Source organism: Polyodon spathula, chromosome 51 (genome assembly GCF_017654505.1).
Source record: "Polyodon spathula isolate WHYD16114869_AA chromosome 51, ASM1765450v1, whole genome shotgun sequence".
NCBI classification, from domain to species: domain Eukaryota; kingdom Metazoa; phylum Chordata; class Actinopteri; order Acipenseriformes; family Polyodontidae; genus Polyodon; species Polyodon spathula.
Window position 1 is genome coordinate 1,090,879 of NC_054584.1, and position 13,662 is coordinate 1,104,540.

The following is a 13,662-nucleotide window of genomic DNA, read 5'->3' on the forward strand; positions in this document are numbered from 1 at the left end:
GTTGTGGGGTGCTGTGTTGGGTTGAGGGGTGCTGTGTTGGGTTGTGGGGTGCTGTGTTGGGTTTTGGGGTGCTGCGTTGGGTTGAGGGGTGCTGTGTTGGGTTGAGGGATGCTGTGTTGAGGAGTATTGTGTTGGGTTGAGTGATGCTGTGTTGGTTGAGGGGTGCTGTGTTGGGTTGAGGGGTGCTGTGTTGGGTTGAGGGATGCTGTGTTGGGTTGAGGGGTGTTGTGTTGGTTGAGGGGTGCTCTGTTGGTCGAGGGGTGCTGTGTTGGTTGTGGGGTGCTGTGTTGGGTTGAGGGGTGTTGTGTTGGGTTGAGGGGTGTTGTGTTGGTTGAGGGGTGCTGTGTTGGGTTGAGGGGTGTTGTGTTGGTTGAGGGGTGCTACGTTGGGTTGTGGGGTGCTGTGTTGGTTGAGGGGTGCTACGTTGGGTTGTGGGGTGCTGTGTTGGGTTGAGGGGTGCTGTGTTGGGTTGAGGAGTGCTATATTAAGCCTCTCTGTCTCCCCTCTCGTAGAGAAGCTGTGGACGGCCCCTGAGCTCCTTCGCATGGAGGCCCCCCCGCCCCAGGGAACTCAGAAGGGAGATGTGTACAGCTTTGGAATCATCCTGCAGGAGATCGCACTGAGGAACGGACCCTTCTACCTGGAGGGAATCCCACCCAGCCCTAAAGGTGAAACACAGACTGAGACATGGAGACACACAGAGACACACTGAGACATAAACACAGAGGCACACTGAGACATAGAGACACATTGAGATACTGACACACACACGCAGCGACACAGCGCTGGAGAGCTGAGAATGGAGTGTTTAGACTAGCGTGTATGATGGAGTTGAGATTGTTTTAGTGATCAGATCAGATTATGACACAGCTAGCTCTGTTTGAAATCCAAACAGAGTTGTTAAGAGGTGCTGGAACGAGGCCAGGCTTTCAGAGAGGACTCATTTATTACCCAAAATAAACAAGAAGGTTGTGAAACTATCAGGAGCAATCGCAGTGTGAACTAACAGCACAGAAACTTTCCATTTTATCTCCCATTAATTTACACTCCACGCTGAGGTGTCCTGCCTCTGTAGTCTAATTTAACCTCTTAATGGCTGAGGTCCACCAACAGGCCACTTTAATAGGACCTGCCTACCTGATTAGCTTGGATATAGCAGGGATGGGAATAAGACTCCTGTTGCATAGCAGTCTCACCCATTCCAGGTTTTACTAGGGGTGTGATTAGCCCCTGGGTATGGGTATCAAACTCAATGATGTCTTGCTAAACTCAGGAATGGATCAAGCCGCTATGTAAAGAAACTTCAATTCAAGGCCAATTGTTTGGAGTGGAAGTCTTTTTCAGCGCCTGATTGAAGTGAATCTGAGTTTCTTTTGGGGTTGCTAGCACTGTTGTGTGTTTGATAGTCACAGGCAGGCCTATTCATTTTCACCAAACCAGAAGCACTCAGGACTGGCGTACAGAGGGCCGTCGTTTCAAAGTGTTAACTGCAGCTTAACACCCTTTTTACTGAAAGAAGTCCATTTGAACTAGAAGCGCACAGCGGGCTGTTTGTTTCTCGGACCCCAGTTTGCTGAAGCCGATGATCACTGAGTCCATCTTATCCTTCCTCGATGTGTCAGGACCGTGTGATAGAGTAGCAACAGGCGAGAGGGAGCGGGGGTGGGGGGGGTGGGGTGTTTGAGGAGTGAATAGACTGCGCTGGGGAGCAGTGGTGCGAGCGACAGCACTTTGTGTGCGGTTGCCATGACAGCAAGCAGGTTTGATGGAAACATTTTCTTTTTAGCACTACCCCTTATAAAAGCTTAACACAGTAAAAGCACAGCAAAGTGTAATACAGCACAGTGGAAGCATTGTAAAGCACAGAGAGGTCTGGTAAAGCATAGGGAAGCATTGTAAAGCACAGAGAGCTCTGGTAAAGCATAGGGAAGCATTGTAAAGCACAGAGAGGTCTGGTAAAGCATAGGGAAGCATTGTAAAGCACACAGAGAGGTCTAGGGAAGCATAAAGCACAGAGAGGTAAAGCATAGGGAAGCATTGTAAAGCACAGAGAGGGAAGTCAGAGAGGTGGTAAAGCATAGGGAAGCATTGTAAAGCACAGAGAGGTCTGGTAAAGCATAGGGAAGCATTGTAAAGCACAGAGAGGTCTGGTAAAGCATAGGGAAGCATTGTAAAGCACAGAGAGGTCTGGTAAAGCATAGGGAAGCATTGTAAAGCACAGAGAGGTCTGGTAAAGCATAGGGAAGCATTGTAAAGCACAGAGAGGTCTGGTAAAGCATAGGGAAGCATTGTAAAGCACAGAGAGGTCTGGTAAAGCATAGGGAAGCATTGTAAAGCACAGAGAGGTTTGGTAAAGCATAGGGAAGCATTGTAAAGCACAGAGAGGTTTGGTAAAGCATAGGGAAGCATTGTAAAGCACAGAGAGGTTTGGTAAAGCATAGGGAAGCATTGTAAAGCACATCATTCATCTCAAGAGAAGTGCTTTTATTTTTAATGTTTATTTGTCTGCACGATTGTCAGATGCGTGGGATTGGAGCAGCCCATGCCGGGAGGTGCAGGTCACCCCTCAATCACATCTCATAAAAACACCGTGCCGCTAAAGCAGAGCTGCAAATGCGATTATTTAAAAGGGAGATTGGATTTGTGAACGTCCCGGCTGTCCAGGTGCTTGCAAGAATGAGGGGAGGCAGACTGCGTGTGTCAGGGAAATAGCACCTAACTCAATAACCCTTCATTATCGTTCGAGGGAGTGATGCTTTAAACCCACAGCAGGCTGTTTAGAGCTGATCTGATCGCCAGCGCCTGCCCTTTTCTCTATCCAATGAGACACGGTTCAGCCAGCACCTTTTCCGCTGTGTTAGGAAGGCACCACCCTTTGGAAAGTTTCCCATAGTAAAAGCATAGCAAAGTGTATTGAAACACAGTGAAGGAAAAACTTTGGCAAGTAATGAAACACAGTAATAAACATGGCAAAGGTGTGCCATCAGCCGATCTGCTTCTTTACACTCTGCAGACCAGCCATGCAGCCAACTCAGAGCTGCAGTGTCTGAGGATAATGCAGCTCTGGGCAGCTTACAGGCAAGCCCGCAGGCACCCGGCCAGCCTGCGCTTTTACCTGATGCGTCACTCAGGAGCCCCCCTCATCCGTTTCTATCTCATTCTTTCCTCTTCCCTTCTCTCTATAACCCTGTCAATCCCTCTCTTCCTCCCTCTCTGTCCCTATCTCATCCTCACCCTCTTTCAGGGAAGAATGGTAAAGCATATGGTGATAGCATATTAAGTATATATAAAGTATGCTATAACCATTAGAACAGCATGTAGAAAACTGTCCAGTTATCACTCACTGTGTGTGTGTGTGTGTGTGTGTGTGTGTGTGTGTCCCCCTCCCTCTCGTTCTGTTTATAGACTCTCTCCAGTTTTGCACACACTGAGATTCTTCAGTGAGTGGACTTGCTTCTGATTGGTTTCCCACTGTGCTCGTCAGGGCTGATTGCCACACAGCACCCCCTGTGGTCAGCCAGTTAACAGCTCTGTTTCAGCTCCACCGCGATGCAGGAAACGGCTTTCTCAGAGAGAGACAGCAATCTTGGAAATTGCTTCATTTCGTGGTTGATTTATTTTCCTTCTATAATTTGAATAGTTCTGTGATGTGGCAGGGAAATGGTCATTACTAGACACAGACTGGTGTGTACACGAATACATCCGTGTGTCAGTTTGAGTGTGTGTCCTGTCTCTGTGTGTGTGTGTGTGTGTGTGTGTGCTCTCAGAGGGCATTGACAGGTCTCTCCGTTTCTCTCTCTGAGATCAATGACAGGTCTCTCTCTCTCTCAGATGAATGACAGGTCTCTCTCTCTCAGAGATGAATGACAGGTCTCTCTCTCTCTCTTAGATGAATGACAGGTCTCTCTCTCTCTCTCTCTCAGAGATGAATGACAGGTCTCTCTCTCTCTCTCTCTCTCTCTCTCTCTCTCTCTCTCTCTCTCTCTCTCTCTCTCTCTCAGAGATCATTGACAGGGTGGTCCGGGGGGAGCGCCCCTGTTTTCGGCCGCTGGTGAATGCGCACTGCCACACCGAGGAGCTGGGGCAGCTCATGCAGCGCTGCTGGGCAGAGGACACACTTGAGAGACCCGAGTTCAACCAGGTCAAGATCATACTGCGCAAGTTCAACAGGTACCAGGGGCTGGGACTGGAGGGAGTTTGAGAGACTGGAGGGCTGGGGGGGCTGAGAGAGACTGGGGGTTGACTTGGGGGGGGGGGGGCTGAGAGAGACCCCCTCCCCCCTTGGGGAGTCTGTGAGAGAGACCCCCCCCGGGGACTCTCTCTGACCTGAGAGAGACCCCCGGGACTCTCTGGGGGCCCTGAGGACCCCCCCCCGGGGGGATCTGGGGGGGCTGAGAGAGACCCCGGAGACTTGGGTGGGGCTGAGAGAGAACCCACCCCCGACTTGGGGGGGGCCCTGAGAGACCCCCCGGGACTTCTCTGACCCCCCTGAAAGACCCACGACTCTCTTTGACCCCCCCTAAACAGACTGGGACTCTCTCTGACCCCCTCTCTGAGACAGACCCGACTCTCTGAACCTGGCCCCTTGGGTGGGGCTGAGAGAGAGACTGGGGGGGACCCCTGGGGGGGGACTCTCTCTGACTGGGGGGGACTTGGGGGTGCTGAGAGAGACTGGGGGGGGATTTGTGGGGGCTGAGAGAGACTGGGGGTGATTTGGGGGGACTGAGGGGCTCAGAGACCCAGGTTTAACTATATGAAGAAAATTCTGTGCAAATTTAACAAGTACCAGGGACTGGGAGGGAGTGAGAGGGACAGGGAGAGCCTGGGAAACAGGAGAGACAGTTCAACCAGAGCTGGGACGGCGTGAGCCTGAACAGGAGTCCAGCCGGTCCTGCGCTGATATTAACCCTTCCCGTGTGTCCCAGGGAGCTGAGCACCAACATCCTGGACAACCTGCTGTCCCGCATGGAGCAGTACGCCAACAACCTGGAGGAGCTGGTGGAGGAGCGGACTCAGGCTTACCTGGAGGAGAAACACAGAGCAGAGGCCCTGCTCTACCAGATACTGCCGCAGTGAGTCTCTCTGCCGGTACAAGGAGGCGCGTCCCGCTCCCAGTTTGCCCTCTAGTGCCGTTGCAGGAGCACTACTGTAGAAGTCAGTAGGTTGAGTGTAGGGTGTCTCTTACTGTGAGGAATCAGCTGCCCCGCTCTCGAAACAATGCAAGTATTTATTAAAATCAGGAGTGCTTTTCTGTTTGCAGTTACACTAATGTTTTCTTCAGATAAATTTAAAGGAAGAGTGTTAAGAGGATCCATTTCACAAAAGCTGTGTGTGTGTTTTGTAGCTGTGGCTCCTGACTGTAGTGTTATAAGGGGGGGGGGGGCTGTGGTTCTCTCTCTTAAACAAAATAAGAAAGTTTCCGAGCGAGAGGAGTCCGTTCGGCCCGTCAGCGCCAGTCCACTTCCTAGCAGCTTGTTCATCTCAGAATTTTGTCAGTCCGGGTCTTGCAGAACCGAAGTGTTTCTGTGCTGCGGGGGTTAACTTTGTCAACTCCTTGTCAGATTTTAAAGACGTCAGTCATGTTCTGTATTCCAGGCTTATAGATTCAGTTTCTGTAAGACCCGCGTTGACAAAGTTCTGAGGTTCAGTGCTTTCCAGTGCCTTATGCAAACCTCACCAGTGCATTACCCAGCTCTCTCGCTGTCTTCTCCCCTCCAGCTCGGTGGCAGAGCAGCTGAAGAAAGGGGAGACGGTCCAGGCCGAGGCCTTCGACTCCGTCACCATCTACTTCAGCGACATCATTGGGTTCACCGCCCTGTCTGCGGAGAGCACCCCAATGCAGGTACGCACCCCGCTGCGCCCCAGATCGAGTGAAACTGTCTCCTCTCCTTCACTGCCAGGAACCAATCAGCCTTAACACATAACACGTTGTTCACATCAAAATAGGCATATTTGTTTTGCCAGCACTTTTTTTTGCCTGGTTATCATTGAACTCCTGATAAAGTCACCATCTGGCTCTGTCCCTTTGAAGTGACATTATGAGTCACGTCCCCCTTTGGAATCTCTTAGCAGCAGCTCCACTTATAATGTCACCGAGAGAGTGGATCTCGCACTGAGAACGTCAACAACACAGCTTTCAAAACGCAAGGTTCTGCTTAAAAAAATTACATATTTTAGTATCAGCTTTTAATCTTTTTAGATGGAATGACTCATAATATGTTTATATGTGTTGGGTGGTTAGCTCTGATCTAGTTGAGAGGAGGTTCCAGGAACCAGGAGGTTCAAATCCCATCTCAGCCGCTGACTCGCTGTGTGACCCTGAGCAAGTCACTGAACCTCCTTGTGCTGCGTCTTTGGGGTGAGACGTTGTTGTAAGAGACTCTGCAGCTGATGCATGGTTCACACACCCTAGTCTCGTATCTTGTAAAGCGCTTTGTGATGGGGGTCCACTATGAAAGGCGCTATATAAAGATTATTATTATTAATCATTTTGCTTCATAAAGTCGAATAAAACCAGCTGAATATGAATCTTAACATACATAATTACACACCGCTTTGTAGCTTTCCATAAACTTCATGAAAAACTGCCAAGTTTTGACATTTCAAAATCTAACATGAAATACTGTACTGCTGGTTTGGCTTCTGGAAGACTTTTGCGATCTCATTTTGTAGCTTCTTTCTCAATTCTAAAATTCTAGGTGATGCAAAATTGTTGGGCCATAGCTGTGCATTGTAATTGTCTGATTTAGAAAGACAATCATTGCAAAGTAACTGCGAATAGCGTTGACCTTGCGAATAGTGTTGACCTTGCGAATAGCGTTGATGCCTGCTGTCGTTTGTCAGCTCCCTGCTACAGATTGCAGTAGAGGAGAGCTCAGGGAGGCGGTGTCCTGCACTGCCCTGGTTTAGATTAGCTGTTGTAACTCTGCCTCTCGTGTCCTCCTCAGGTCGTGACCCTGCTCAATGACCTGTACACCTGCTTCGATGCCATCATAGACAACTTCGACGTGTACAAGGTAAAGAACACAAACACTCAAGAAGGTGATCCGTCCATTGAGCTGCGAAGGATCTGGGGGCCCCATTATCCCCAGAACTTTGCGATTATTATTGATTATGGATTGCTTCCTACATGCCTACATGCTGGTCCCAGGGTTCCCATCGCCCGTCCGCAGTGGGGAGCTGTGATTGATTATGTATTGATTATTGATTGCAGGTGGAGACTATAGGGGATGCGTACATGGTGGTCTCTGGGCTGCCCGTGCGCAGTGGGGAGCTGTGATTGATTATGTATTGATTATTGATTGCAGGTGGAGACTATAGGGGATGCGTACATGGTGGTCTCTGGGCTGCCCGTGCGCAGTGGGGAGCTGTGATTGATTATGTATTGATTATTGATTGCAGGTGGAGACTATAGGGGATGCGTACATGGTGGTCTCTGGGCTGCCCGTGCGCAATGGGAAGCTGCACGGCCGGGAGATCGCTCGCATGTCTCTGGCTCTGCTGGACGCTGTCCGAACCTTCAAGATCCGACACAGACCCGACCAGCAGCTCAAACTGAGGATCGGTATTCACAGCGGTGAGACAGAGAGCAGCATGCAGTCAGAGTGTAATCAAGCACAGCATGGGGCAGCATAGCTAAGCATTGTGAGAGGTATGGTAAAAAGCAAGCCATGGTAAACTAGCCCTTGTAAAACTTCCCCATAATAAAAGCCCAGCAAAGTGTAGTAAAGCACAGTGAAAGCATAGGGAAGCATTGTAAAGCACAGAGAGGTCTGGTAAAGCATAGGGAAGCATTGTAAAGCACAGAGAGGTCTGGTAAAGCATAGGGAAGCATTGTAAAGCACAGAGAGGTCTGGTAAAGCATAGGGAAGCATTGTAAAGCACAGAGAGGTCTGGTAAAACATAGGGAAGCATTGTAAAGCACAGAGAGGTCTGGTAAAGCATAGGGAAGCATTGTAAAGATGAATAGAACTTACCAGCTGACCCCTGCAGACCCTTATAAAAGCTTGCCATGATATTTGTGCAGTTTCCCCCCCATGCATTTCCCATAGTTTATCCTGGTTAGTCGTGCTTATCAATATGCTTTGCCATACCTCTCTATTGGTTCCCATGCTTTCACTGTGCTGTGTTAATGCTGGTTTGTTCTCCTCTCTCAGGTCCGGTGTGTGCCGGGGTGGTGGGCTTGAAGATGCCCCGGTACTGTCTGTTCGGAGACACCGTCAACACTGCGTCCCGCATGGAGTCCAACGGAGAAGGTAAGACAGAACCGCTAGTGTGGCCTCAATAGAGCTCTCAGAGACTCCATATTCTTTAGAAACACCATACACTCCATAGAACCCTCAGAAACACCATACACTCCATAGAGCCCTCAGAAACACCATACACTCCATAGAGCCCTCAGAAACTCCACTGAGCCCTCAGAAACACCATACACTCCATAGAGCCCTCAGAAACTCCACTGAGCCCTCAGAAACACCATACACTCCATAGAGCCCTCAGAAACACCATACACTCCATAGAGCCCTCAGAAACTCCATAGAGCCCTCAGAAACACCATACACTCCATAGAGCCCTCAGAAACACCATACACTCCATAGAGCCCTCAGAAACACCATACACTCCATAGAGCCCTCAGAAACACCATACACTCCATAGAGCCCTCAGAAACTCCACTGAGCCCTCAGAAACACCATACACTCCATAGAGCCCTCAGAAACACCATACACTCCATAGAGCCCTCAGAAACACATACACTCCATAGAGCCCTCAGAAACACCATACCTCCATAGAGCCCTCAGAAACACCATACACTCCATAGAGCCCTCAGAAACACCATACACTCCATAGAGCCCTCAGAAACACCATACACTCCATAGAGCCCTCAGAAACACCATACACTCCATAGAGCCCTCAGAAACACCATACACTCCATAGAGCCCTCAGAAACACCATACACTCCATAGAGCCCTCAGAAACACCATACACTCCATAGAGCCCTCAGAAACACCATACACTCCATAGAGCCCTCAGAAACACCACAGAGCCCTCAGAAACACCATACACTCCATAGAGCCCTCAGAAACACCATACACTCCATAGAGCCCTCAGAAACACCATACACTCCATAGAGCCCTCAGAAACTCCACAGAGCCCTCAGAAACACCATACACTCCATAGAGCCCTCAGAAACACCATACACTCCATAGAGCCCTCAGAAACTCCACTGAGCCCTCAGAAACACCATACACTCCATAGAGCCCTCAGAAACAATACACTCCATAGAGCCCTCAGAAACTCCATACACTCCATAGAGCCCTCAGAAACACCATACACTCCATAGAGCCCTCAGAAACACCATACACTCCATAGAGCCCTCAGAAACTCCATAGCACTCAGAGCCACTCAGAAACACCATACACTCCATAGAGCCCTCAGAAACACCATACACTCCATAGAGCCCTCAGAAACACCATACACTCCATAGAGCCCTCAGAGCCCTCAGAAACACCATACACTCCATAGAGCCCTCAGAAACACCATACACTCCATAGAGCCCTCAGAAACACCATACACTCCATAGAGCCCTCAGAAACTCCATACACTGAGCCCTCAGAAACACCATACACTCCATAGAGCCCTCAGAAACTCATACACTCCATAGAGCCCTCAGAAACACCATACACTCCATAGAGCCCTCAGAAACACCATACACTCCATAGAGCCCTCAGAAACTCCATACACCCCATAGAGCCCTCAGAAACACCATACACTCCATAGAGCCCTCAGAAACACCATACACTCCATAGAGCCCTCAGAAACACCATACACTCCATAGAGCCCTCAGAAACACCATACACTCCATAGAGCCCTCAGAAACTCCATAGAGCCCACAGAAACACCATACACTCCATAGAGCCCTCAGAAACACCATACACTGAGCCCTCAGAAACACCATACACTCCATAGAGCCCTCAGAAACACCATACACTCCATAGAGCCCTCAGAAACTCCATACTGAGCCCTCAGAAACACCATACACTCCATAGAGCCCTCAGAAACACCATACACTCCATAGAGCCCTCAGAAACACCATACACTCCATAGAGCCCTCAGAAACACCATACACTCCATAGAGCCCTCAGAAACTCCACTGAGCCCTCAGAAACACCATACACTCCATAGAGCCCTCAGAAACACCATACACTCCATAGAGCCCTCAGAAACACCATACACTCCATAGAGCCCTCAGAAACACCATACACTGAGCCCTCAGAAACACCATACACTCCATAGAGCCCTCAGAAACTCCACTGAGCCCTCAGAAACACCATACACTCCATAGAGCCCTCAGAAACACCATACACTCCATAGAGCCCTCAGAAACTCCACACTGAGCCCTCAGAAACACCATACACTCCATAGAGCCCTCAGAAACACCATACACTCCATAGAGCCCTCAGAAACTCCACTGAGCCCTCAGAAACACCATACACTCCATAGAGCCCTCAGAAACACCATACACTCCATAGAGCCCTCAGAAACTCCACTGAGCCCTCAGAAACACCATACACTCCATAGAGCCCTCAGAAACACCATACACTCCATAGAGCCCTCAGAAACACCATACACTCCATAGAGCCCTCAGAAACTCCATACACTCCATAGAGCCCTCAGAAACACCATACACTCCATAGAGCCCTCAGAAACTCCATACACTCCATAGAGCCCTCAGAAACACCATACACTCCATAGAGCCCTCAGAAACACCATACACTCCATAGAGCCCTCAGAAACACCATACACTCCATAGAGCCCTCAGAAACACCATACACTCCATAGAGCCCTCAGAAACACCATACACTCCATAGAGCCCTCAGAAACACCATACACTCCATAGAGCCCTCAGAAACACCATACACTCCATAGAGCCCTCAGAAACACCATACACTCCATAGAGCCCTCAGAAACACCATACACTCCATAGAGCCCTCAGAAACACCATACACTCCATAGAGCCCTCAGAAACACCATACACTCCATAGAGCCCTCAGAAACACCATACACTCCATAGAGCCCTCAGAAACACCATACACTCCATAGAGCCCTCAGAAACACCATACACTCCATAGAGCCCTCAGAAACACCATACACTCCATAGAGCCCTCAGAAACACCATACACTCCATAGAGCCCTCAGAAACACCATACACTCCATAGAGCCCTCAGAAACACCATACACTCCATAGAGCCCTCAGAAACACCATACACTCCATAGAGCCCTCAGAAACACCATACACTCCATAGAGCCCTCAGAAACACCATACACTCCATAGAGCCCTCAGAAACACCATACACTCCATAGAGCCCTCAGAAACACCATACACTCCATAGAGCCCTCAGAAACACCATACACTCCATAGAGCCCTCAGAAACACCATACACTCCATAGAGCCCTCAGAAACACCATACACTCCATAGAGCCCTCAGAAACACCATACACTCCATAGAGCCCTCAGAAACACCATACACTCCATAGAGCCCTCAGAAACACCATACACTCCATAGAGCCCTCAGAAACACCATACACTCCATAGAGCCCTCAGAAACACCATACACTCCATAGAGCCCTCAGAAACACCATACACTCCATAGAGCCCTCAGAAACACCATACACTCCATAGAGCCCTCAGAAACACCATACACTCCATAGAGCCCTCAGAAACACCATACACTCCATAGAGCCCTCAGAAACACCATACACTCCATAGAGCCCTCAGAAACACCATACACTCCATAGAGCCCTCAGAAACACCATACACTCCATAGAGCCCTCAGAAACACCATACACTCCATAGAGCCCTCAGAAACACCATACACTCCATAGAGCCCTCAGAAACACCATACACTCCATAGAGCCCTCAGAAACACCATACACTCCATAGAGCCCTCAGAAACACACTCCATAGAGCCCTCAGAAACACCATACACTCCATAGAGCCCTCAGAAACACCATACACTCCATAGAGCCCTCAGAAACTCCACTGAGCCCTCAGAAACACCATACACTCCATAGAGCCCTCAGAAACACCATACACTCCATAGAGCCCTCAGAAACACCATACACTCCATAGAGCCCTCAGAAACACCATACACTCCATAGAGCCCTCAGAAACACCATACACTCCATAGAGCCCTCAGAAACACCATACACTCCATAGAGCCCTCAGAAACACCATACACTCCATAGAGCCCTCAGAAACACCATACACTCCATAGAGCCCTCAGAAACTCCATAGAGCTTCTTTGAAATGAACACCGTGATGTTTTTGTGTGGCAGCTCTGAAGATCCACATGTCCGCTGCTACCCACGCCGTGCTGGAGGAGTTCAGCAGCTTCGACCTGGAGCTCCGGGGAGACGTGGAGATGAAGGGGAAGGGCAAGATGAGGACCTACTGGCTGCTGGGAGAGAGGAGCGACAGCACGAGAGGGTAGAGGAGCGAGAGAGGGGAGGAGGAGGAGAGAGAGGGAGGGAACGGGACGAGAGGCCTTCCAACTGCAGACGGAACGAGAGAGCGAGAGAGAGAGGGGACCCCAGGCAGAGCCTCTGCCTCTGTACCTCCAAATTACACCACGGACTGAACTATCCGAGCTCACTCCACGCGTGCAGAGTCAATCCCAGCGGCCCAGCCTCTGAGAAAGAGAGAACGAACGAACATTTTCTGTCCAGGTCCATTTGCTACAAAGCAGTCTCAAATATTACCTCTTGCCACACGAGCCAGTGCCTGTTTAAACTCAACAACACATTAGCATCATGCATTTCACATCATGCAATCATTCCGTTGTAAGTACGGGTATTTAGATAATGTAGCGGGCATGCCAGTCCGGTATGATGAATGCACCTGTATCCAAAACCATTCTCAAAGTCATCAAGGCTATTATTAGTGCAGAGGGAGGAACGGCTGATGCATTAGGAAGCTGGCGCTGTGTGGCAAGTGGGCTGTCAGATTTTGACGCTCAGCAAAATGTGCCGAAAACTGTGGAAGTAAAACCTGTGTCAACGGACTCCTGTACTGGCCGTCTTTAACAGCCAGCGTGTACAAATGTCACAACAGAAGGACTTCTTTTTTTCAAGTGAATGGGAGAGGCAGCTTTGACTGTGCAGCCAGACTGTTTTGTGTGGCTGCAGGTTGCTTCGCCTTGCTCTGTGTTAGAGAAGCAACAGTGTGTTTCGCACTGAGGACTTCAAACACATGACTCTTCAAGATCAGTGGGAGGGCTTGGACAGGAGAGTCGCACACAGGCAGGGACTCTGAGATCAGTGGGAAGGTTTGGACAGGAGAGTCACACAGGAGAGCAGGCAGGGACTCTGAGATCAGTAGGAAGGCTTGCACGTGAGTGTCACAGAGGAGAGCAGGCAGGGACTCAGATCAGTGGGAAGGCTTGCACGTGAGAGTCACACAGGAGAGCAGGCAGGGACTCTGAGATCAGTGGGAAGGTTTGGACAGGAGAGCGGACAGGGACTCAGATCAGTGGGAAGGCTTGCACGTGAGAGTCACACAGGAGAGCAGGCAGGGACTCTGAGATCAGTGGGAAGGTTTGGACAGGAGAGTCACACAGGAGAGCAGGCAGGGACTCTGAGATCAGTGGGAAGGTTTGGACAGGA

General features: G+C 49.8%; 1 protein-coding gene across 3 annotated transcripts in view; it reads left to right on the plus strand.

Annotated features, from left to right (window-relative positions):
* Window positions 1-13,656, plus strand: part of LOC121306985 (atrial natriuretic peptide receptor 1-like) — a 35,573-nt gene extending 21,917 nt beyond the window's left edge. The window contains exons 13-21 of one of the 3 annotated variants that reach the window (XR_005948257.1): window positions 513-668; window positions 4,002-4,170; window positions 4,926-5,072; window positions 5,719-5,842; window positions 6,948-7,016; window positions 7,402-7,576; window positions 8,157-8,255; window positions 12,337-13,494; window positions 13,594-13,652. Coding sequence is in view for 2 of the 3 variants with exons in the window: in XM_041239037.1 (XP_041094971.1) it covers window positions 513-668; window positions 4,002-4,170; window positions 4,926-5,072; window positions 5,719-5,842; window positions 6,948-7,016; window positions 7,402-7,576; window positions 8,157-8,255; window positions 12,337-12,491 (1,094 nt within the window). In the remaining variant the exon portion in view is untranslated. Of the gene's footprint in view, window positions 1-512; window positions 669-4,001; window positions 4,171-4,925; window positions 5,073-5,718; window positions 5,843-6,947; window positions 7,017-7,213; window positions 7,577-8,156; window positions 8,256-12,336 lie in introns of those variants that run through there. The other 2 variants (XM_041239037.1, XM_041239039.1) reach the window with 2 other exon arrangements.
* The last annotated feature ends 6 nt before the right edge of the window (window positions 13,657-13,662 follow it).